Below are 26,402 nucleotides of genomic sequence, written 5' to 3' on the forward strand. Positions count from 1 at the left end.
GGCAGCCCATGGAGGGCCGCTCCGTAGGGTGGCTGGGCTCTCCCTTAGAGATAGGGTGAGAAGCTCAGTCATCCGGGAGGGACTCAGAGTAGAGCCGCTGCTCCTTCACATCGAGAGGAGCCAGTTGAGGTGGCTTGGGCATCTGGTCAGGATGCCTCCTGGACGCCTCCCTGGTGAGGTGTTCCGGGCACGTCCCACCGGGAGGAGGCCCCGGGGAAGACCCAGGACACGCTGGAGAGACTATGTCTCTCGGCTGGCCTGGGAACGCCTCGGGATTCCCCCGGAAGAGCTGGAAGAAGTGGCCGGGGAGAGGGAAGTCTGGACCTCCCTTCTGAAGCTGCTACCCCCGCGACCCGACCTCGGATAAGCGGAAGAAGATGGATGGATGGATGGATGGATGGATGGAAAAACACTAGTTTCACATCATAACATTTTTCCATGGTTTAAGTGAAATATTCTACCAATGGAACTAGACCAATGTAATTAATAATAAGGAATAATTTAGTCAAAACAAGCTCCTAACTCTTGCTGAAATGTTAGACAAAAGTTAGTTTTGTCTAACTTACAAGTACCTGAGATATTTGCACTAGAAACTAGAGCAAAAATACTTGGTAAGATTTTAGGTTTTTGCAGTGCATCTTAACCCCAGCAAAACCAAGGTAACTAGATTTGGTCCTACAAAAAAACCTAAACTTTATCTTCTCTAGTTGTTCCTGTCTTGAACAGTGGCTAAAAAAACTTTGCCTCCGTGTTACATCATAACCACAATGAAAAGGGAAACACAAAGTCAAGGCTAAGCGCTGTGTTCGGTTGTTGGGGGCGACATTGTCGTGGAATTGCTTCTTGATCGTGGGAGTTTTTCTACCTGAATAAATGCAGCCAAAACCAAAGGTGTGATTTTCTCAGCTTTTCTGTGCGAGTTAATGCTACAGAAAAAAAATAAATAAATAAAAGGTCAAATTGTTTTAAGAGCTTTCACACCTCTTCCAAATGCTGCCGCTAAACACGGAGATTTGCTCCAGGCTAACGTGACGAATCCGACGATGGAAAGGGGCGGGCCGGTGTGTGTGTGTGTGTGTGTGTGTGTGTGTGTGGGGGGGGGGGGGGGGGGGGGGAGTCCCCCAATATAACCTTTATTTAGATGGGAAATAAACAGAGCAGGGAGAGAGATTTCTACTAACCACCAGTATCAGCTGCTACGCGGCCGCAGCAAGTGGGTAAACAAACTTCTTCCATTCTAACACCCGATGATTCATAATCCAGTGAATTAGGCGAACTTGAGAGTAGGCTTAATTTATGTGAAATTCAAATGTGGGTGTTTTACTGTGTGTTGTGGAACAATAAATCTTTTATAGCAACAAGAGGGACTAATCTTTATTAGCTGGTACCTCGTTGCGATGCGGTGGGGGGAGAGCGCACAGTAAATTCAGACGTAGAGGAGCTGGACTGACCGTGTTCGGCGGCCGCTTTGAGCGCCGCTTCCGAGTGACTGGATCCAAACGGGTTCCTGACGAAGCGCCGTCGTCTCCTTAAATCGTCCTCCCAGTAGTCCAGGCGCCAGAACTCCCTCGGCCGGCTGCAGCGAGACAGAGGTTGCACATGTGTTAGCAATTACCAGCCAGCATGGTATAGCAGGCCCGGCATTAGCACTTGGTCGGAACAGGCATGCATAAAGCCTGCATTGTGTTTGGACTTTTTTTTTTTCTTTCCCCGTTTTTTTTTTCTCCTCACAACCCTTAGGATCCTGTCTTCAAAAACATTCACCCTGTGCATGCTGGGATGGCGAGCCATTGCAGCCATTGCAGGCTTTTGACAATGACTCCATCTCCATCTCTGAGGTAAAGGTGCCCCCCCCTCCCCGTCCCCGTCTTCCACCCTCCGGCTGTTTCCGAGGAGACGGACTGAGTGAGTGGGCACCATCACAGTTGAGTGAACACACGACATCGTGGTCATTTCCCACACGCGTTTGTGGCACGCGCTTCCATTCTGGGCTCATTTCAGGCCCAGCAGGACACCTCTTGTCAGGATTCATGGCCGGCAGGAGAAGGAGAAGGCCATTACTGACATGGAGGAAGAGAGGGAGGTGGGTGCGGGGGGGGAGGCCGGCTTGCACTACCAATATTAATCAATGTCTGTGGCCTCAATTTTTACTTGCAGCTTAGATCTCCCTTTTTAACCAGAGTTAGTCAGAAGGAAAAGGCTCTCAGCTAGGGGAAAGCGTTGACTCGTTTGGGATTGTGCAAGCATTCTTATCACTTGTTTGTTTTGAGTGTGAAAAAGGATATTCATTATACTTTCAACAGCCGACAAAATAGGATTAAACTTTGATGTAGAATCTTCTTAAATGTATGTAACCAAATGACACAGTCAAGGTTAGGAAGGAAGAACATTCAAGTCTCCTAGCCTGTTTAGCTGTGTATCTGTTAAAGGGGAAGTATTACGTTTTTTGCAGCCCCATAATTACTTGATTATGCCTTAAAGTGATACTATGTTGCCTTCAGTTGTTCATAAAATGCTACATATATCAAATATGACTTAAAAGAAATTTGACTTTGTAGCCTAAAGGCTTGAAATTGGGCCTCTGTCTAAGAAATTCCTGCTCTTTCTGAAACTCCGCCTTCAGGAAGTCGTCACAATATGTCTCCTCTATTAACCCTTTAACAACATTTTTGCCAGCGTCGCACTGAAAAGTAGCTCCTATAATGAGCACAGCAGTTCCACCAGGTCTTTGCTAACTGCTGCTGGCTAGTCTGAAGGAGCCGAGCAGGACAGACCTCTGCTAAACAATGATTATGTTCAAAGTCTTACTCCAAGTTGTCTTAAAGTATCAAATATCTGTAGCAAGTACATCTTAATATTAATTAAACATGCAAACTGATGCATTTTAGTGCTTGCTACATTAGAAATAAAAATACATATTTGTGTTCCAAGAAAAATAAAAATAGATTTTCCCGCAAGTATTGAATTTCATTATGAGTCAGGCAAGGCTTTCGTTGGTCTTTGTGACTTCGCTAACGCCTGTGTATCGCTGAGATTCTTTTATGTAATTGAGAGGTCAAGCAGAAAGAAGAACATTCCTGTAGTGAAGGAGGTTATGGAGGAGTTTAGTGTAACATTTGAAAATGCAAAGAATCTGATGAGGAGGAGAAAGGATAATTCATCATGGTGACCCCCAAGAGGAGCAGAGGAAAGAGTGAGAATGAGAAGGGTGTATACGTATATTTAAAACCATCTGTGAAGTTAGAAAAATAAAAAGCTCTGAGGTTCACTGTATGTTACATTGAGCGCTGAATATCGGGGCTCAGAATGTAATTTCAATATGAGGATGATTTGTAAAACTTTAGTTTTATTTAGGGAAGCAAGAAGACGTGAGCTGTTCATTTTCTCAACAGGACAGCTTCAATCTGGTTGTTTAGTTATCAGAAGCATGATGTGTTACAGCCAAGAGGGAGGACTGAGGCCAGGTTGGAGCATAATTAACATTTATTTTATTTTTAAATGTGCTACCTTTCCACAGAAAAAAATGTATCACTAATTTCTTGAACGTTACAGGACACAGATGGAAGACGTGAGCGGTTTTAGGCATCACAGCAAATAGCAAAAATGAGCAGTTAGAGCTGACAGTCCCAGATGTTGCCGGTAGTAACATCTGGTTGTTGATCACGTGACTCTTGTGAGGCAAAAAAACATGTTTCCATTACAGTTTGGTGAAATAAACCAATGATACAGCCTCCTCCCCCGCACCCTCTCCAAAAAAACTTCAGCCAAAACTTTTTCTTTTCAAAATGGTCATGTTTCCATTAAGCAAATTTATTTGCAAAATGTTGAATTGTGTAATTATATGGTCAATGACAACACAGCTAGAGCAGCTAAACACCATTAGTGTGTTAACGCAGTGTAATGTGCTTTGGACTCCTCTGACTTGATAAAATGTTATACAAGGAAAAACTGCAGCAGAAGGAACCCAGTTCGATTGCGCAAATTGAAATTACGAAAGAAAAGTTAAATTCATAAAAACATGGCAATTTCGAAAAACCCGTTGCTATGATGAGGCGGGTTTTCAACCATATTGAAGGAGAAGTATTTCGCAAAACTGCAACAGGAACACTTTTTTCGCATCACATGAGTCAGATGATGGAACAACCGGATGTCCCTAGTGGTGGATCGTCGGAGAAGACAACATGAAGTAGTGGTAGAATGATAACTTGTTTTTGTTTTTTTTTCCAGACTATCTGCAGCTGGTTCCACCAGAGCGCTCACAGCATCACACAGTTCATAAAACGTTGCGCGTCAATCCAACGTGTTGAATCCATAGCTCTTCTGAAAAATAGCCAACCAATTTCCTTCCCCAAAACGGCGCACGCGTAGCCGCTCCCAGGTAGGCGGGGCTTGTCGAGCCAAACGCCTGAATAAGACGCCAACGTCTCCTCTGATTGGCTGACAGATGATGAGCGATAGTGTCATGGATGAATTGTTTCATGTAACTGTTCACATCTGACGCCGGCATGCGTTTTAACGACTTATCGCATGAACAAGCTTATTCACATATGATTTTAATTCCATTTCTTACTCAACGGAAACATGAAATTGTGTTTTTCCGACATTAGCAGTAGGAGATGTGCGCACATTTGTAATGGAAACGCAGCTACAAAATGATCAAACCGAGAGCAAGAAAATGAAAATATTCTAAACCTGTCCGCCTGATGAATCAAAATCTAAACAAAACGGAGGACCCAAAATGAAAAGAAAAGCTGGTGTGTTAAGTGGAATGAGGCGCAGAGGTGGAGGGAGTGCAGAGGTGTGCGCAGGACCAGATTTCTGCTCGGTGACAAAGACCGTGCTCCATGTTCGTCTGCGATAGTCTCAGAACGCAAACAGCCAATTCATCATCCTGCCCACCGTCGGTATTCATCTATGAAAATAATTATCGAGGCCGAGCACAGAGTGGCTCCGCACTGAGGCGGCGCTCGCATCGCCTCGCACGAGGTGGGGAAACGTCCGACTCGCACAATGCACAATAATCCATCAGGGTGGAGTAATTAGTTGCAGGGGGTGATGGGAGTTGGAAGGGGGGGTATCACCTCTGCCAGCTTTACTCATCCAGCTGGCTGAGACCAGGCAACAGAGGAAGTCCTAATGATGAGGTGCCAGCAGAGGTGGACGACAGCAAGAGATATCCGCTCATCAACCCCCCCCCCCCAATGAGAGGAGACCGCCGTAAAAAAAAAAGAACGGCCAGCGCTCCACAACCCCCCGCCCTGCACACCCAGTGTGTTTCCACAAAGATAATAAATTATTCAGAGCCCAGGGATTCCTCAGTACAATTTATAGACGTACTATTCTTCAAAATAACAACTATTAAAATAACAAAAGGGGCCGGCGTTTGTGTTCCAGCTCACGCCAGCCACTTGTGTAATTAGTAATTAGTTGGGTCATAAATGGTGTCTGGTAAAGAGGGGAGAGGTGAGGGGGGCTGTTGATGAAAGCAGGTTTATTCAATGAATTAAATCATCATGGGGAAGTTACTTTTAAAGGTGGCCTACTATGTGTCCCTGAACAGGTTAATGTTGGTCCATACAAAATATATTCATCACATTTTTTGCACAAATTCATTCTTTGATAAAAGAGATTTTAGTCTATTTTATGCTCCTTTCAGAATGAGCTGATTTTAGGGCATCATGTCACTTTAAATCTAAAAAAGTGGCTGCTGGCCATGACCCCCCCCCCCAACTCAAGGTTTACACTGGCACATAAAATGGTACATCTTTGAAAAACAGAAGTGGAGCGTCCTGTACAACCAACAGGAACGCAGCAAGTGGTTCCTGGATGGTAAGCCAACAACAAAACACTTGTCTTTTCCAGCAGCCATTGTATAGTGGCAAATCCAGCTGAGCAATCGTGTTGGAGCGCCGCTGGGGTTGCTAGGTAACAGGCAGTGCCTGCTGATTTGCTATGCCACATTCCAGAGGCTCGACGTCAACGCTCTTCTTCGCTTTGGGGTCGTAAACTGTTCACGAAGAAGTCTGATTGAGGTCGCATTTAATTAGTAGAAAAAATATAGATTTCAACAAAAAACAAGACCTGCTGAGTTAGTGTAGACAGAGAAGCCTTCCCAATGTTTAAATCACTTGTGAGGTGGGTCGCTACGCCAGTATAAAAGAAGAAATATTTATAAGAATCTTATCTTTTCACAGTTGTAACTTTTTTTTTTTATTGTCCTTATTCTAGAAAGTTTTTTACTCCAGTATCTGTAAGTAGTATGTAAAGATTTTTAATCCATGACCAGTGAGAAGTACAAAAACAGCACAGTTCATTCAACTACAGCTGCATTCAACAATGAGCTGAAGGGTTCTGCTGCAGACATCTCGGTACCGGAGCTTCAGGGACACGATTTGACTGGTCGCCTTGGCAACAGAGGGATCCTCAGAATGGCATGTACGGTTTTAAAGTTATGGCTGATTCTGTTTCGGCAGCATTGCCGGCGCGTACGTGATAACATGACCTTTATCATGCCGAACAGGACATGCAAAGCGGATAGGCTTTCATATATCACCACAAGCGGCTGCACTTTGGCACAAACAACCATTCATAACCTTTCTGCTAAATTAATTTGGGCACAGTCATTGAGAGCTGCATATGCGCCGGAGATTTTACCTTCCTGCTTATTTGATATTAATGCCAGTTTCTACTGGCAGCCCTCAAATCGCTCAAACGTTGCCGCTATATCTCCCACCGACCCCCCAAAGATAATTTTGCTTTGATTTGCATAAACCATGTGTTTAGAAGAAACGGGTGCAGTAGCCGACCGGGGATTTGTCATGTTGAGGCGCCGGGAAGCCAGAGCGCTGGCTCTTTGTCAAAACCGTGGCAGTGATGGCTTCAGTCTGATCTCTGGGCTCAAATTAAAATGAAAACGGGACCAAACAACCGTCCCGCTGAAACGCTTTGGCGTGATTAAGTCGTGCAGGGGAGGGGGGAGTGATTTTCTGCATGTGCGCTAATGCCTATCCTTCCTACTCCAACGAGGTGAGCAGGAGCCCATCTACATGAGTTAATTCACCTCGGCTAATGTTGTTTACAAGATTCAGCCGAGGTGATCCCAGGGTCAGAGAGGAGGAAGCGTTTCCATCTTTGCCCCCGCATCCTCTCTGTTAATCAGAGGAACAACTTATTTAATGAGTCCATTTCTCATTTTTGACCTAAAAGCAAAGGTAGATCCAATATTTAATAAAAAATGATAGCAGCACCGCATGAAAATGACTGATACAGGGACTCTGTTTTTATGGAAGGTACAACTAAAAACAAGGATGCCTGAAGGTGAAAATGCAACATGTTCACTCGCTGCGTTTCCATGGCAAATGTGCGCAAAACTTTGATATTCCGCTAAAGTTGACAAAAATAAAAAATTTCACAACAGCGGTTTAGCTTTGTTTATTTAGGATGATCAATCTTGCAGATGTCCACACATCACTTCATTACATCTTTATATTGTATTTTTATGTTATTAAACAGAACAGTTGGCATTAATTTCCAGAGTTGCACATCACAGAACTCAGTTCTTTTCTGAACGGTAGTTCTAACTTTTGGTAAAACCCATCTCTCTTTGGTAGCGTGCCTAGTCAAAAGAAAATGTGTATTTTGACAAAACAACATATTTTTGAAATAAAATCACAGGTGCTCTAGTATAAACAGTATTTCTGAAAAACGAGTGTTGAGTAGCTTCATCCATCTTCAACAGAAAGTCATCCTGACATCTCAAGTATTTTTCTAACTCTTGGAGAGTAACGGCAACACGCTGCTCTACTTTGAATAACTCGAAGTTCACTTGAAGTTGCAGTGATTATATTAAATTAAAATATGTAGTTAAAATCTCAAGAATAATTTCATTAAAAAACATGCCTCGACGTCATCCTCCTACCACTTCCTGTTGTCTTAACATCCGGTTGATCGCATGACTTGCGTGACGCGAAAAGAGTGTTTCCGTTGGAATACACATTTACATGATCCTAGCACAAAACCTTGTCAAATAACACACACTTTTCAGAAATTGCTTCCATTAAGCGAATTTATTTTCATCATTTCAATTAGGGCAATATAAGGTCAATAGGAACCCAGCTACCTACAGTTTCCAATTAAATCAAATTTATTAACATTTCTCAGAAAACAATAGAAGTTAAAAAAGAGAAAGTTTCATACTGCCCGTCTGCCTCCTCAGCAGCTGGTACAGACCCGGGTCGTCCCACAGAGTTGCGCTCCCAAATGAAATAACGCCCATCAAAGGCCTAATTACCTTCGCATGAAGTTTCCAATTAGCGGTGATTATACCGAGTGTAGATCTTACAACAAAAGCAGACCATTAAACAGTAATTATATCTGATTATATGAGAGGGAGGGGATAGATGTTGCGTAGGACGGTTTTCATTCCGGGGGAAAGCGAAGCGTCGTTGACAGATTTCCACCGCGCCGGCCGACGGACGCCATTTGTATTTTTGATGAAGACACATTTTTCCTGTGATTTTGACAACGAGCGTGCGAGGACATTCATCACCGGCGCGGCGAGGTAATGAGGCCATCCGCCGGACCGGGGTTGCATAATTCTGCCATTACCGGCCCATTGCAATATTCCTCTGACCTCTAGCTTTCAGTGCTGATCTTGAATCCTGTGACAAATCTAGAACCGCTACACTACGCTACCACAAACTACGGCCGGAAAGGTAAGCGGTGCTCAAGGTCAGATAAGACTGGGTAGAGGGGAAGAATGTTTCTGTCTGAAGATCCCAGTTTTCAAACCAAACATGGAAAAATTGAAAATAAATAAAAAATTCTCCTAAGGTTCTAAAGTTCAATGGAATTGAATGGATTCTATAAACCTCTCATCCAAGCTACTGTAAAGTGCCTGACGATAACACTCAGTAAGAATATTAAGTAAATTTAAATAATGTAGTGAATTGAGCTTTAGTAGCAGTTTAAATTTTAGGATTGTTTTCCAAAAGAAAAAAAAGGGGGGAGAAGGGGAAGTTTAAGGCTAAACTTGAACTTCTGATTCGGCTTTCTACACTTGGAGCTGAACCTGACCCCAAATACACAGACAGGTCCATCTAAAGCAAATCCAGAACACAAGCTGAAGATGAACAACTAAAAGACGATCATCACAATGCTACGCATGTGACTTTTCTGCGTGGACTTTTCTGCGTTAGCTGCAGAACAAAGTGCTGGGTTCTAAAGATAAAGGTGATTCCCTCTGCACGCCCTTTCTCTCTTTTTTTTTTCCCCCTAATGTTGAAAGTAGCAAAATAAATGACCTGCTGGTCTCATGGTGTAATTACAATGGCTGGAAGCATACCAATCTATCAAGAGGAAGGAGAGGGGGGGGCGCTGACATGCTGCAAAGGGGTTAGTCAAAGGAGATAGCCTTTGACTAACTACTGGCCCTGAACAATCGATACCAGCCACATACTGCATCCAGGCGGAAAAGAGAAAGAGATGGGAAAAAAGAGAGCTCTAAAAACTTCCCAAACGGCTTTTCATTCAGATATTGATCAGCAACCCTTTATCGTGACCTTGTTCCACCGAGCCATACACTTTAAGGCAATATGAAACTCATAAATCTGATAGTAGCTGCAGAATCCCGGCTGGCGGTGAAGCGGCGAGGCGCGGAGGTGTGATGGTGTAATTGGTCTTTTTCCTTTTTTTTTGGGATGAGAGGCATGCTTCCATGCTTCATCACCAATGTTCCATTACAACTCCAGGTGTAATGGAGAGGAGAACGGACCAATAGATAACAGGAAGCAAGGAGACAAAGCTACAACACACTGGAGGTTCTGGGAAAATGATCTGCTCCTTTGGAGATTCAAGCTGCTTATGTTTCAGATCATTAAAAAAAAAAAAAATCTGACTAAGCTAGTCTGAGTCTGACAACTTGAATCTCTGATTTGGCTTTGACTAGGCCTCTCCAAAACTGTCATGAACTGATATTTGGACTTTAAAAGGGCAGTCTTACGTATTTTCCAGGCACAAAGTGGCATTTTATAGAACAAGTAACTATTGTATTTTTATAACAAATATGAAAATACTATAAATATCAGATAGAACTTTAAAAAATTGGACTTTGTAACTGAACAACTCTAAATTGGGCCTCTGTCTCTTTAAAACTCCTGCTCTTTCTGAAACTCCACCTCCAGGAAATCATCACAACATGCCTCCTCTATTGACCCTCTAATAACGTTTTACCAGCGATGCTCTGAGAAGTAGCTCCTATAATGAGCTCAGCAATTGTGCAGTTCCACCAGGTGGTGTTTGCTAATTGCTGCTGACTAGTCTGAAGGAGCTGACTGGGGGAGTCGCAGAGGAGGGATGCTCTGTGAGGCAGCAGCTTTTAAACTGTAACTCTGAGGAGGAGCTTCGTCTTGAAGGCGGGGCGGGGTCCATCCAGGCGTTTTGCGCAGCGGACTGGTTGCCATGGGAGATTAAAGGATTTCTCAAACATTCATGATAGAGTCAAGGCAACACTCCAGCTATGTTTTTGATTTGAGATCATCATAATATGATGTAAATTCAAAAAAAAAAAAAAAAGATTTGACATAATACTGCCCAAAGAAGGTTTTCTGATGCAACTTTTTAAAAAACCACTCCTGTTTGTCAATAACAAGCTGTTTTGAAATTGGTTTATTTTGCAAAACTGAAATGGAAATGTTTTTTTCCCACACATCACATGAGTTACATGAGCAACAACCAGATATTACTGCTGTCGCAAACCACAAAGAAGACAACGATAGGAAGTAGGAGGATTAAGCCGCAGCACTTTTTTTTATTTTTATAATTTATTGCATTAAACTTTTTCACGTTAAATTTTCATTGCCTTTCTTAATGAACAAAAAAAAAAAAGCAATTGCGAAATTGTGTTTTATCCACATTAGCGGAACATCAACAAGGCTTTGAGTTCTTTTCTGGTCTTGGAACTCGACCACAGAGGCCATTGTTGCTCAGTCGGGTTCTGTTACTTGAATTATTTAAAAAAGAAAACACATTTTGTATTTTATCTGGTTAGATCTGACATTAAAATTAGCTTGAGAAGAGACAATTAAGTAACAAAAATTGTCCTTTCACAATACTGTTAATCAGCACCACTCATTGTTGGACATGTCCTGTTGGTTGGGGACAGCCACCTTGTCCCCCATTGGGTGTTTCGGCCTTTTATTACAACACCAATCTGCGCCACAGACTCAGGTCTTCTTCTTCTTCTTAATAATTTAAATTTATGCATCAAATAAACCCTACAAGCCGCTGCTTCTGTGAGGATTAAAAGATCCAACCTCAAATGAACCACTTTCCCTTCACAGTCATTTTATAAATTGGCTGCCAAGAGTCATTTTTTAAATCTCAGAATATGCTGCAACACTTAGCCGTGCTAACATATGGACATCATCAGCTGTTAATATGTTTCGCCGTGACACTTTGTTGCTATTCCTCGCAGGCCCCGCCACCGTACTGTATATACAGTGGATGTAAATGTTATTATTGAGGCTATATTCTAATTCATAGCCATGAGCCAGACCGCATGGTGGGGCCCTTGTGGCATGTTATTTTATGGAACCCGTGGAACGCACATCTGTCAAACTTGGGATGGTCTCCCCGGAGATTTAAAGAACATCCTTTTTGTTCGAGTCACAACTTTTTCTAGTCCCAGACGCACGTCAAAGTGAATGATTAATGAACCCGAGGGGTGTGCATGAAACCCATTCAAGGACTCTGGTGCAGAAGAAGTCTGTGAGATAGGAAAGGGACCGGGACCCATTTACCCTCCGTTTGTGTTTACGGCTGCATCAAAGCAGATGAATGATCACTACTTGAGCTCCGGCTAAATGGTTTTCAAGTAGCCAGCGTGGGGACCAGAGGAAACAACCTTTTGGTAGTCGGCCGCAGCTGCCGGGCCTCAGAACGGCCTACGCTTGTGTTTAGACTGCTGCTGTTTAGAAGAAAACCAAAAGGCCAAAGAAATGGAGCTAATTTGGAGGATGATCTAGTTTAAAAGCAACAGACAATCTGACCTAATTTATGCAAACTCACAACTTAATTTCTAGTCTCGCTATGTCCTCAGTGATGGCAGAATCTCTGACTCCCTCCACTTTTATGAAAAGTCCATCCACTTCCGCCTTAAACAGCAGTAGTTTACTGCTGTTTAAAACATAAAATCGACTTTTTTTTTAGCTTTGGATCATACTGTAATGTTACTCCCTCATCAAAAACATCCTTTAATCTCCCGTGGCAACCATTCAGCTGTGCCAAAAAGCTGGATGGACCAAGCACCGCCTTCAAGGAGGAAGCTCCATAGAGCTGTAGTTTCCAAGCTTCCTCTTCTGCTCCTCAGCTCCTTCAGGCTAGCCAGCAGCAATTAGCAAACATTATAGAAGCTACTCCTCAGTGAAACGCTCGAAAAATTGTTGTTAAAGGGTTAATAGAGGAGCCATGTTGTGATTACTTCCTCAAGGCGGGGTTTTAGAAGGAGCAGGAGTTTCTTAAAGAGACAAAGACCCAATTTCAAGATGTTGAATTAAGTTCTTTAAAATCATTTTTGATATTTACAAAAAAATTTATAACAACTAAAGGTAACAGTTACTTGAATGTGACATAAAATAGCTGAAATGGAAATGTATTTTTCCCCACACATCACATGAGTTACATGAGCAACAACCAGATATTACTGCTGTCGCAAACCACAAAGAAGACAACGATAGTCATACCAGTCATTCCTGGTATGACTTTTCCTCATACCAGGAAAAGTCATAGTACTGTCCCTTTAAAAGTAAAAGTGGTTACATGCCAACACAAACAAAAGTTGTTACCATTTTAAATAATGTTCTGTGGAACTCTCCCGACAGTAGTAGTATTTTATTTTGTTAAATTTTTTTTGTAATGTGGTTAATTTACCAAAAAATATACTCAATCTGAAGAAAAAGCAATTGTACTAAAGTGTTAGTGCCATCTTCCCCGTCTTCATTCTTCTGAGTCGGATCATTTCCCCTCTCTTTCTGCGTGTCATCCATCCTCTCCCTTCTCCTCATCTTTCCCCCTCGCCCTCTCGTGTCACGGCACAGCCGAGGGCCCGTGTTTTCTAAACTGTTATGCTCTTGTTTCCTTTGGTTATATTCTCCGCTGACGTGCCGGAGTCCCATTTCCTTTTTCAGCTGCGAGTCCAGAGTACCGGCGCAGTCGTAATGTACAGCGCGTCCATAAAACACTCACGGGGCCCGGCGCAGACACTGAGCAGACCACGACTTTAGCACATGCATTACTTTCGATATTGTGCACCATAATTTTGATTTAAGTCTGCAACAGGAGGATACAAGTGGAAATTATTCTTGCTGCTTGAGCTTCTCATGCAATCATTAATATAGCGAAATACTAGGCGATGTGACACAAATGGCCTCACTGCAGCACACCCGGTCCCCGTGACGTCGTTTGGGTTGGAGCCGAAACCAGAAGTGAGTGAATATTAAAACACTCGTTGGGTGGTTGGTTCGTGTGACCACGAGGGCACCAATGTTAACATGTTCCATTTGTATCAGACGTGCACAGAGAAATCGGCTATTGATTGGGATCGGCCGAGTTTTAGCTCGGTTGGTCCTGACCGGAGTGAAGAGAATTTAATGCGGCCGTTCTCAGTATCTCTGGCTGCGTTTCCATTGACGCTAAAATTGAGCAGACTGGAATTACGGTACTAAAATGAATGGAAAAAAACACTGACAATTTCGAAAAAAAAACCAACAAAAAAACATGTTTTTCAATGAAACGTTTCAAAATTAGTGTATTACAGCAGCTCCTGCCTGGAACAGCTGGTGTGATGTTGGCTCTGCTCGTCAAAAAACTTAATAAAAAGGCAAGAGACTCCATTTGGAATGCTGTTCTCATGTCTTCTTATGTTCTAGGTCCTTAGAAAAATTGCAATCTGGAAATGTTTGAATTAGCAGGTAAGTATTTTAAAGAAGCCAGAAATCCCCACATTGTGATGAGAGCATCTTTAACTTTGGCTTTTTGAGTGGTGGTGGGTGAGTAGTCACTGTAGAGTCGTTCATTTCAGGTTTGATAATTTTTTTTACCCTCCCTTTTCTTTCAGATGGTTCTGAAGCTAAGCCATCATCAAAAGCCCAATGCCTTCGTACATCTCAAATTGTGTTTAAGAGTGGTTGTGTCTGAGGGTGTTTTTCAGGCATGGATTAACTAAATGAAGTGAAGGATTTAGTTTAGATCTGAAAATGTAAATGTTAGAGGGTTGTAACGGTAAAGAGAGAAACCAGGAAAACATCAGGTTCTAAAGAGAGCTGTACCAATTTCCTGGTTTTCATTTATAAACTGTTTGTATACTCTTCCCTTCCCGTTCTGGTTAAATAGAAGAAGAAGGTCAGTTTGGTGCGTTTCCACAATTTATATCCTAATTATGAATAAAAATAACTCTGGAACTATCTAATCCATTCATTCAATCTTTCAGGGATTGAAAAATGCACAGAAGAAATGTAAAATAGTTAAAATAGTTCAAAGGAGCAGTATTATGTAAAATTTACATTTTTTAATTTCATGTTACTCTTTTATCAAAAACACACTTGAAGTTTTGCTTTGATTCTTTCATACTTGTTTGAGAAATCCCTTATTCCATTCAGCTGTGCAAAACCCCTGGGGGATGAAGCTCCTCCTCAGAGCTGCAGCAGCTATTCCCCCATTACTCCCTCACTCAGGTCCTTCAGACTAGCCAGCAGCAATTAGCAAACACCTGGCGAAACTATGCACATTAACTTCATATTATAGGAACTACTTCTCAGTAAAACACTGGTAAAATGTTGCTAGAGGGTCATTAAAGGAGCCATGTTGTGATGACTTCATGAAGGCAGAGCTTCTTAAAGAGACAGAGGCCCAATATTAAGGTACCAAATTGCAATTTGTTATATCTGATATACATTTTCATTACAACTGAAGTTAAAAGTTACTTGATTGTGCCATAAAATATCAACATAAGGATAATTTACCAAACCTAGAAATTTGTCTAGCAGAATAGTAGAGTTCAATGGACTTAACTGATAAAACAAAAGGCTGCTCACTCTGTCACATTGTGTAACCATCTTCTTTGAGAAATATTTATATTTATATGGAGCAACACTGCTAAAATAGAAACTGGAAAGGCATGAGAAAATTTCTCCTCAGTGTTTTTATCAGATATTTCTGGTATTATTCTTCATTATTAGCTAAACAGAAAGAATCAACCTTTTTTCTTAGTAAAAAAAAAAAGTGACAAAGCACAAGATAAGAGAAATGCTGATATCAATAGTTTGTCCATTACAGGTCAGCTGACTGTCCTGCTGAACAGCTACAAAGCTGTTGCTTTTCAATCCCTCCCCGCCGATCAATACGGAGGCATACTGTTTCAATTTTGCCCGCATCGATTTTCTCTGCAACGCTCCGACCCGAACGCATTCGTCTCTCCGAAGGAAGGAAGATTTGATTTACTGAAGAAAAATTGGAGTGCACATCACAAAGATTTTTTGCCAAGCAGGAGTGTGACACACCAAAAGATGGATGTGCCTTGGCTGGGAAGCCTCTAGCCTAAGGGTGTCCATTAGAGCAGCACGGCGGCAGAAAATGAGCTGTGTACACGAGGAAGGAAGGAAAGAAGGAGCCGCGGAGGGAGACCAGGGAGAGGGTGGAGCAAACTGGAAATAAGGAGGCTGCTGGTGTCTGCAACCTGAAATATGTTTCCATAAAGGCATAAAGCTACTGCAGGAATAACGCCGGCGTTACCATCACATTCCCTGTTTTCTCCATGCAAAGCCGGCTACTGCGGCACGTTAGCCGGCCCATTAGGAAGCAATAAAGAGGCGATGTGAGAGGAGGGAGAAAGACGAGAGCAGAGTGTGTCTGCTGGGACCGAGTTGCCGTGCTCCATCATCTGCCCTCATCTCCTTTCTCTGTCTGTCAACTTTGTCCAGGTGTCATGTACATGAGATGATTCCTGACCCAAATAAACACGGCAGCCGGCGGCGTCCTCAGAGGACCGCAGCCCCAAGCGGGAGGAAGGGGGAGAATGTTGGAGTGAAAATGAAATATCTGCCAGTTGTTACGTGGGGGGGGGGGGGGGGGGGGTTCATGTGTTGTTTGTGGGCTTTTTCTTTTTCCTGGCATTGGTGATGAGACAGAAAACAATGTCCAGTGTCTTGATAGAATATCTATTTTTGTCATTTTTCTAATTTATCGGGAATGTGTCTGACAGCAGCTGCGTTTCCATTAGAAATGTGCGCAAAACTTTGTCTACTAATGCAAAAAACACCCACATTTTCGCAATTGCGGCGTTTCTGTTAAATAAGAAAAGCAATTAAAATCACACATGCTAAACGTTCTACATCATCATCCTATGACTACTTCCTGTTGTCTTGTTGTAAACTTTAGCTCTAATAACATAAAGCTACATAATTTTTCAAGTTTAATGGGTAATACTGTACATTTATAACAAATTTATGTCAGATCATGATTTCTTGGTTAATATCAAGTTGTCGTAACGAAGACATTTTTAATGATGTCAACTTTGTATTAAAAGTGGCATGATTTACCGAATGACACTTTATGACAACAGTCATAAATATTCATGAAAACTTACTCATGTTCATGACAGGTGTTATGTCATGTTTATGACGGTGTTATTACAGTCTTATTCGCAACCCGTCAAATAAAGTGTTATCTTTTTTTCCATATCATTCTGTTCTACTTTGTGTTGAGTAATTATAAAAACACTACAGTTTGTGATTGTTCTATTAAATAGAAAAAAAACTCTCAGGGTATGTCAGTAGCTGCATTTCTGTTAAAAATGTGCGCAAAACTTTGTCAATGTTCTGCTAATGTTGAAAAATAAACGTGATTTGGCCATTTCGAAGAAACGCAATTAAATTCACATGTGAATAAGTTTGTTCACACTGTAATTAATTCAAAAACCTCCCGTACCATAATCCTGCTACCACTTCCTGTCATTTTCTTCACCACTTCCTGTCGTTTTCTTCGTCTTTTCCACCAGTAGTAACATGCGGTTGGTGATCACGTGACGTGTGATGGAAAAAAAGTGTTTCCATTGCAGTTTTGCAAAATTCACAAATTTTGATACAACTGAAAAACCTCATCCTAGCACAAAGACGTTTTATCAAAAATGTTATTTTTCCAAAATTGTCTTGTTTCCATAAAGTAAATTCATTTCCGCAATTCCAATTTGTGCAATTATATGGTAAATGGAAACGCAGCTAGCGGTACTTTTGGTTAAGTTGTGAACCTGTCTGTTTAGAGAAGAAGTGAAACCAAACAAAGCATCAAAATGACAGGAATAAAGAAAATCTAACAATGAAACAGAAGCAGATAGAGAAGCAAAGTCTAAATGACAAGAAGGAAAGGAAAATGACTGGCTTGTTGTGATAGAGGAGGATAAAGAAAGAGAGAACCGCAGATAAGCAGCGAACGGCCGTCCAAAGGAGAAAAAAAAAATCACCAAACACCTCTGTTCTCCAGAGAACCAAGCCCCGCTAAGCTGGATATGATGAACACACCAATTGCGTTCAGGCAGGTCACACACCGTGTCAGAAGATATTAGATGCCTGCCGTGAGCTAAACAACAATTCCCATCAGCCAGCAGGAAAATAATATTTTCATTTTCGGATTCTTTATTAAACGGAAACTTTGGGGAATACATTTTTATGGCGCGAGGCGGAGGAGGGGGAGGCTTTACACCTCGGCTGCGAAAGGACACCATCACGTCGCCTTGCGTGTGTTGGTGCTTTTCAATTTCACAGCTGGGAAGAAGCCGTGTGTGTTTCTTTGTGTAGATCTGAAGGTGCAGATGTTCCATTAGAACGAATTCCTGCGACGCCTGCAGGTATCCAGGTGTGGAGAGCTGGTTTCCCCCTAACCCCGTCTTAGTTTGTTGCGTTTGCAGCACCAGATGTTTCTCTTGCGTCTGCATACCACAGGCTTTTATAGTGCAACGCTGCACCCACCTGACCTTCACAGTAATTGACCAAAAATATTGATGTAATGGCACAGGACTGATTGTGATTTATTAAAAGAGGGCTGCGCTCCGAGGCCCAGTGCCAGTGGCTCCCTGCACCTATCGGCAGCCATTAGGAAAGCCATCAATACCGCGGCAGCAGCGGCGGCTCGTAGAACACAATATCCATACTAAACGGAAGCGTGTTATGTGAGCATACATGAAGAAACGACGAGAAAGCAAAGACAAAGGGAGATCCAGTCAGGAAGGAAAGGAAAGCACTGGACAGATAACTCACCACGGACCGCTACAGGAGGAAAAAAAAAATAAGAAAAAGAAAAAAAAGAAAAGCAAAGGCGGTCACAGATAGCCTTCCTGATCCGACGGCAAGCTAAACCCCGCCAGACGAGTCTCTGGAGGCTCGGCTCGGCCTAACAAGCATGAGCCAGCAGCCGTCTCCAGCTAAGCCATTACACCCTACCTGCACAAACAGCCATCATTAGGGAATAGCCGCACTGGATTCTGCTGCCCATTTGGCCAAACAAACACAGGATAAGGTTCCCTCTGTTCTTAATGGGAGCCCGGCTTGTTCACATGGCTTTTCATGTCTCTCTCAGGCCAATGCATCATTCGGCGCGCGGGCCGACAGCTGGTTCACCTTTAATAATTTAATTTTAAAAAAACAAAAAAAAACAAGCTGCGACTGTTGAAGGTATATGTGGGAAGCAGTGAAAGATTTTATTTTTTGAAGTGAAATGAAAACAGGTGCCTTTTTGTTTTCTTCCCAAATGATTATTTTTAATAAGGTATAATGTACGATACTTCTTTGTCGCTTTAAATACATTAAAAGATGCAAATAAACAAATAGTTAAAATCATTTTACAAGCAATAAAATAAGCATTTTATTGCCTTGAATTCCTTTAGTGAATGCCTGATCATTCATAGCAAAGGATGCATCTGCAGCGAAACAAATGCTTGTAGCAACATGTGAATAGCTCAGCTGGATCAATACTGTATAAGACTGATCTGGTGATTATTTTTTAGATTTGCTGGTTAATAATTGATTAGCAAAAGATGTTGCAGAATTTGTAGGCATGAATCTAAACTTTTTTCACTTGAAGAGCTTTGGCACAACCGATTTACAGATCAATGTTTTTCTCATCTTAAATGTAAATTGTAAAACTTTTTGTTCAGTTTTGGCTTAATTACTGCTGAGTACGTTGTTCCTTCAGCAATTGCCCTTTTTTTGAGTCCGTATAATCCAGTTATCGATTAATCGATTACTACATTACTTGATGATTATTTCAATAATCAATTCGACACGATTAATCGCTTGGCCGTACTTTTGGCGTTTCAGGCCTAATCTAGAACCTTGTTCAATATTAGCACAATTACAATTATTGATATTTGTATTAGTGCACCTATGGTCCCCACAGAGTTGAAAAATCAACAGGTTGCGAAAATGAAAAGACAAGTCCTTTTAATCCTCCTTTCAGACAGGGGCCTTAAGGCAACAGCAGAATGCGTTTCTTTTTTAATGTCGGGTTTTTGTACCAACTTCGCCCTTACCTGACGGACGAACTTCCCCAGGCTCCGTGTTTGTCGGTCAGAATGTTGACGATCTTCTGGATGAGCTGGGTGGAGGTCATGTGGTCGCGGAACTTGGCGGCTCTGATCAAGTGGTCGCACATCTTCTCCTCGTCTCGCTTCTCTGCCGCATACTGGGCGCAGTTCGACTGGAAGGGTAAGGAAAAAAATAAATCAGAGAGCAAATGAAGTCATATTTTGCCCAAATTTTTCAAAGGAATGCCCCTTCTTATCATTCGAAAATATAAAATCTGCAGCTACACACACACACACACAGACACACACAGGTGCAGACCAGAGTAGAGATACGAGACTCGCAGGGTCCCTTCTGAATAAACGGAAAGCGTACGGGTCATTTCTGCCCTTGCGTCATGTTGATTAATAACAGTGGACATGCATTTTCTAACGCCCTCCAGCACACGGTACCACAGAATACAGGGCGGACATTTTTCTCTGTCAGAATATGTTATCAGAACAAGCCTTTGAACTCTGCAGTAACACTTCCTGAAATGAATAGCTATCATCTTATAAACAAACTCACAACTATTTCAGAAACAGTTTTTTAGCCTCCTATTCATGCAGTGCTTGTGGCTGATCCATAGCTCCACCCAGTCATACTATACATACAGGTCTGCGTTAGCATTTTATAATTTCTTATGAGAGATCTGACCAAAAAACCCTGAAAACCCATTTAACCCTTACTGAAGTGCTATTTTGTGTCTCTGCCTTCAACAGAATAACTTGAAAAGGGCGATATTATGTATTTTCCAGGCACATAGTGCCACCTAATAACTATGTTACCTTCAGTTAAAATGATGCTGTAAATACCAAATATAACAAAAGAAATCTGACTTTGTAATTTAACACCTTGAAATTGGGTCTCTGTCTCTTTAAGAAGCTCCTGCTCTTTCTGAAACTCCGCCTTCAGGAAGTCATCACAACATGGCTCCTCTATTAACCCCCAACAACGTTTTTACCAGCATTGTGCTGAAAAGTAGCTCCTATAATGAGCTAAGTTCCACCAGGTGTTTGCTAATTGCTGCTGGCTAGTCTGAAGGAGCCGAGTGGCGGAGTTGCTGGGAGGGGTGAATGGTCGCCATGGAAAATTAAAGGATTTCTAAAACATGCATGAAAGCATCAAAGCATAACTCCAGGTATGGTTTTGGTGATCGAATAACATAACACGATGCAAAGCTGAAAAAGTCCATTTTACAAAACACTGCCCCTTTAAGATGTTTGCTTCCCCAACAGCGATGCAGCATCTAGAAATGAAGAAGCACAGCTGAAGAGACCATCCCATACTTAAAAAAACAAAAAACAAAAAAACCACAGTAAATCATTTTATAATAGGCCCTTCTCTTCCATTTTAGAGCCAACATTTCAGATCTGACAGAAAATCCATAGGCATAAATCACATTACAGGAGGCTGCTTTGGAGGCTGCGTGCCTTTAATTATCAATCTATGTCTCTTTACGTGACATTAAAGTGGGTCCTGACCTTCCGGCGTGATGAACTGGGAAACGGCTAAATGAGCAGAGTACAGGAGGAAGAGCGCTTGGAACTTTAAACATGAAGCTGTGTGTGTGTTTGGTGCTGCCGGGTTCCTACACATTTTACATTTATTACAGATTTTTTAAAGTGTACTCAGTGTTAATAATGAAGTTTTTTGTATGTTTACTACAGATGATTCTAGAGAACAAAGAACTTCCCACAAACCATCACTTGGAACGGACGGACGGACGGACAATGGGAGAAAGTCTGTCTGTCAGTAGCACGTTATAATAATTATTCCTAATTTAGCCTAACTACCATTAATGAGTTGTTACTTAGCCTTGAAGACATTATTAATTAAGGATGATTCATACTTAATAAAGTAGAAACACATTTATAAATGCTTTACCCATAATGACTAATGACTACCAAAACCAACATACTGAGTGTTTATTCCTGATTGCAAATGTTCACATGAGTGTACTAACATATACACACATTATGTAGGATAGTTAACTCATGAGTTATTAAGCATGAATAAGCACTGAGTATGTTGGTTTGGGGCATATTTAGTTATTATGGATTGTATGAGTAATGCATGATGTGATTTTTTTATGTGTATTTATTAGTAGTATATTAAAAATTTAAGAGATTGTATGTACCCAGGTTCCATTTGATGAAGATATTTTAAATATCTTCATCTGAGACCTGATTCACGCTCCATTACAGGGATGTCAAACTCATTTTTGTTTTGGGTCAAAACAAGATCCTGAATGTTCTTAAAGGGCCGGTCGTGCAAGAATGTATCGATAAAACCCATTAACAACTTGTTAAAATATTAGCAAACAACTGTCTTTGCATTTTTTAGTCGTTCTTAAAATTAAACATCTTTTCACACTGTTCAGTCCCTCTAGGATTCTGAGATTTTTGGGGGGCAACAAAACCACAAATTTTTTGGAGCTAATTTAGAAATATTTTCAAGGAATTTTACAATATTTATGTTTAAGCATGACATTAAATGTGACTTTGTTAGTCGTCACATTGATCACGGACCAACCAATAACTTTACATCAAATAAGGCTGAGGCAGCAGTGTTGTAAAGTACAAAACACTGCCACCTACAGGAGGGAGTTAGTGGTCAATTAAACCCAAAGCTTTTGACCATTTTTGTGGAAATTTCTTTTTTGTGAGACATTAGTGAGACAAAAAAAACCCCATGGGAATCTGTTGATTTTTACGTGAATTTCAACAATCACAGGAAACTGTGAGGACTGGCTGATATAAATCGGAACCTGGAGTCTTGAGGGCCACACAGAAAGATACGGCGGACCAGATTTGACACATGAACTCCATTATCTTGCAGTTATGATCTGTGTTAAGTGTGGTAAGATGCTGTGCTTGCAATTTGATTATGGAACTTATTAAATTGAGGGAACAAAATCTGTATGATTATGGGTAAAGCATTAATAAATGTGTTAGTTTAAATCATCCTTCATTGATGTTTTCAAGGTTAATTATTAATGGTTAAATAAGGCTAAATAAGACTAAATCAGGTATGGTTATAATAAAGTGCTACCTATATTTCCATGCTGCGTTAGACTTTCCCAGACCTGGAAGATCCTTGAATCAAATTCCAAACTAACTGAGAACAGCAGAAATAAATATTCCAAAATCACAACAGACCACGCGGTTGAAAACGCGCAGCCACGACTGATCTGGTTTCATAACACTGATGGAAATTCATCCGGAGATCTGAAGCAGAGTCCATTTCCATCTGTGGCTGCCTGAAACATGCAAGGTCTGCAGCACTAACCAACGGTGCCGGGTTCAAACTCATAGCCATAAACAAACACTTCATCACCTGCCCAAACAGGTGATGAAGCCAAGCCCTCCACGCCGTAATGAGCTTCGCTCATATCCAAAAGCCGGAGTCGACCATGGGACAAAAAAGCCAACTCCAGAAGACGGCGGCCTAAAACAACAACCAGAGAAGCTGAACGTATGCGCCGTGCCATTAAAACGCTAAGCTGGGTTTCCTCTGCAAGTGGACAGGACAAGTTGGCGTTGCTGCCAGGGGTCACTCCGTTGATGTGGGTTTAATGAAGGACTTATTATGTCATGTTAATAAGAAAGATGTAATAAAATTCAAAATACTTGATGCTGCGTTCTTCTCTACTAAAGGCTCACTAAAATAATAACCCAGTGTAAAATATAATTTTTTGTGTGATTGGGCTTTTAAACTGAATTGGTCATTTAATTGTTGGAATGCTGTGCAAAGTAGAAATAGTAAGAAAATCGCCATAAGTAATAAACCAATTAGTCACATGATGAATGAAAACAAGCTCAAATTGCCTGAGCTAGGAAAATGCTAAGTTCAATAGTTTTACTCAAACTCTTAACAGTTCAATAGTGATTTTATTGCACCCTTAATATACATTTAGCAATATATTATTTGTATATTTATTCAAAACATTTTTGGTATGTACAGTATTTATAGTCACAAATAGTATCATTTATGTGTACTCCTGTAGCCAAGCAACGACATTTTGCTGTCAGATTCACTCTCGTGTCTTTGTGCAACGACAGAAAAGAAAATCTGAAACAAGTGAGATCATTTCCTTTTGCATGATTTTGTTTTTCTTGCCTTTTATTTTTTAAACAATACTGCATGACAAAAATCTTCAGTCTAATGCGTCGGCCTCAACCAGCTGCGTTTTTTGAGGGACAATTTTGCTTACACAGACTTTGTTATCGTGGCAGGCCTACACGTGCAATTCAATTTCCTATTTACTTTTTAATGAGCTCAAAAAATATTTAGAAGTTTGTCAGCACATATTTCAAAACCAAACCTAAAAAATAAAAACAAAAAAAAGGTTTTAAGTTGTCCATGTTAGTCAGCTGCAGCAGAGGCGGCCGGATGGTGGGCCTACGCTCTGTCAGCTTGCTAAGCAGACAGCCACAAGGGCACAGCTTGCTGGCAAGCTGGACCATTATGACTTACGACACTGTAATCACGGGCAGCACCTCCCATTACACAGCCTGGCTGACAGGGTCGTGCTGCTGCGCGGAAGCCCACTCTACAGTGGGAGACAGCTCAGTGAAGACACAATTATAATGACTGGCATTAATCGAGTCACTTACGCGCCAGTCGTGGTTTTTTAACCATTCGAGGTTAAAAAAAAAATTAAACAAATATAAATGTTTTGAAGAGGAAATGAGGTGACTGGAGAGAGGAGGGAACAATAATCATCTCAAGGACTAAAGCTGCAGTTTGTAAATTGTGCTCAATACAGGCTATATAGCTAGCTTTAGCTATATAGCTGTATAGTTAGCTTAGGCTAGGTATATAGCTAGCTTAGTATACCGGTAGATTATATTTTCTCAGCCAGAGTATTTTCTGACACATCATTGTCTGATTTTCCAAACAGTAGCTGCGTCTCCATTGACCATAAGTTGCAAATTTGACATTTCAAAAATAAATGTGCTTAATAGAAACCTGCCAATTTCAAAACAACTTGTTCTTTGATACAGAGTTTTGGCACTAACATGAGGTTTTTATTTCTGTGTTTTTGGCCTTATCAAAATGTTTCCATTGCCAAACTGGAATGGAAACATTTTTTTGCATTATATGGATCATATGATCAACAACTGGATGTTGCCACTGGAGCAACCCATAAAAAACAAGACAGGATAGGATGTAGAGGATGACGTCACGTGAACAAGCTTATTCAGGTGCAATTTTTATTTTGCGTCGTTTTGAATTTCTACGCACATTTGTAATGTAAACTGAGCTAATGATGAGGGGGGCATCGGTGATTTTCTCTCTGAGTGGGTTGGCGGACAGCTCTGCCACACTTTGAAAACTGTGGATCGGTACAGAAAAAAAAAGAAATCTGGTGTATAACACTGAACTTGTCGTCATGTGATAACTCGTCTCTTTTCTTCTGTGATTTGAGCGGGTTAACTGGTGTAACAGGCCACAGAAAGGAAGCTCATTACAAGATATCAGCCCTGTGTTTATGAATTAGAGTGACAGATAAATGTCTAGAGGAATTACTACACCACAACCCTGATGGAGTGGATAACTGAGCGTCTAAAAGTGGAAGGAAGAAGTAAAACGGCAGAGGCGTTATTAAAGTGCTCGACTTGCAATCTCCTGACAACGGTGGCACATCTGGGCTACAAGCTTTCAGAGGTTCGTCTATCGCTCTACCAGGCTCTCCCATTTCTCCCGTCTGTCGTCAAGCACTCCCCGAGGGTTTCATTTACAAACGGGCAGAGAACGCGTCCAGAAGAAGGCGACCCATCACGCTTGTCCTTGTCTGGTATCAGAGAATGCAAATGCAGAACAAATAAATTCCTCCCGGAGCACAATGGAGGTCTGGGGAGACAAGAGGACGAAATGAGAAAGGAGGATGGGGGCTTGGGTTGGGGGGTGTCACTAAGCAAAAGTACATTCTGAACAAGTCCAATTGGTTTCAGAGAGCTTCTCTTGCACTTGATCTCTTGCCCTCGAGTTTTCAAATTGCAACATAAAACATCACCGGGGGAATTCAGACAATGGGCTCGGGGAAGACACGAGTGAAAGGGAGAGGAGGGGGAGAAAAATGAGGGCTTAAAAGTACAATGGCGAACAAAAGTCAGCAAATGACAATGTCTGACAGCTACTTCAATTCTGAAATGATGCCCCTGTCATCCAGTGTGCCCCAAGTATTGATTTTTTTTCTTCCTTCTCTTGTGTCAGAAGAAAAAAAATAATCTAATGCAGTTGAAACATATCCCTTCTGCTGGCAACAGCCCCCAATGCTAGTGGCCGTCAAGGTTAACGCAGCCACTACACTTATCAAAGCGACTCCCTCCTCCTCCCGTCCATCTGTAATGGACTGGTCACCATGCGCGGCTGCAGGCCTCTTCATCTTCGCTACGTAGGAAACCTCCCCGTCCCTGCAGGACCGCGCCCTCCTGTCGCTACATTTGTCTGCAGTGCCACCTTTTGCAAAATAACTCGAGCTGTGTCTGAAGGTCACGCATCACAAAAAAAACCAAAAACTGAGAATCATCTTCTGCAGATGACAAATGAACAGAGGGTGGAATTGAAGTGACATTACAGAGCTGCAGCAGAGAATGTAGACTACAAGAGAGCCAAAAACAAAATCTGACCAAGTATGTTTGGTCTCGCTTCTCGTGCAGATGTCTTAGACCACTTGAAATAAGAGAAAAGTAACTTTCAAGTAACTTTTCAGCAAGAGGAGCTTAATTAACTTAGTATTGATGAAAAATAACTAGGGATGCACAATTCACTATTTTCACTTCTGAT

General features: G+C 41.6%; 1 protein-coding gene across 7 annotated transcripts in view; it reads right to left on the reverse strand.

Moving 5' to 3' along the window:
- Positions 1–26,402, reverse strand: part of lrba (LPS-responsive vesicle trafficking, beach and anchor containing) — a 243,144-nt gene that overhangs the window by 106,621 nt on the left and 110,121 nt on the right. For all 7 annotated transcript variants that reach the window (XM_028018763.1, XM_028018766.1, XM_028018765.1 and 4 more), the window contains 2 exons: positions 19,577–19,743; positions 1,452–1,576 (listed from right to left, as the gene is read on the reverse strand). In XM_028018763.1, the coding sequence (XP_027874564.1) occupies positions 1,452–1,576; positions 19,577–19,743 (292 nt within the window). The remainder of the gene's footprint in view (positions 1–1,451; positions 1,577–19,576; positions 19,744–26,402) is intronic.

The sequence above is a fragment of the Xiphophorus couchianus genome, chromosome 5 (genome assembly GCF_001444195.1).
Source record: "Xiphophorus couchianus chromosome 5, X_couchianus-1.0, whole genome shotgun sequence".
NCBI lineage: Eukaryota > Metazoa > Chordata > Actinopteri > Cyprinodontiformes > Poeciliidae > Xiphophorus > Xiphophorus couchianus.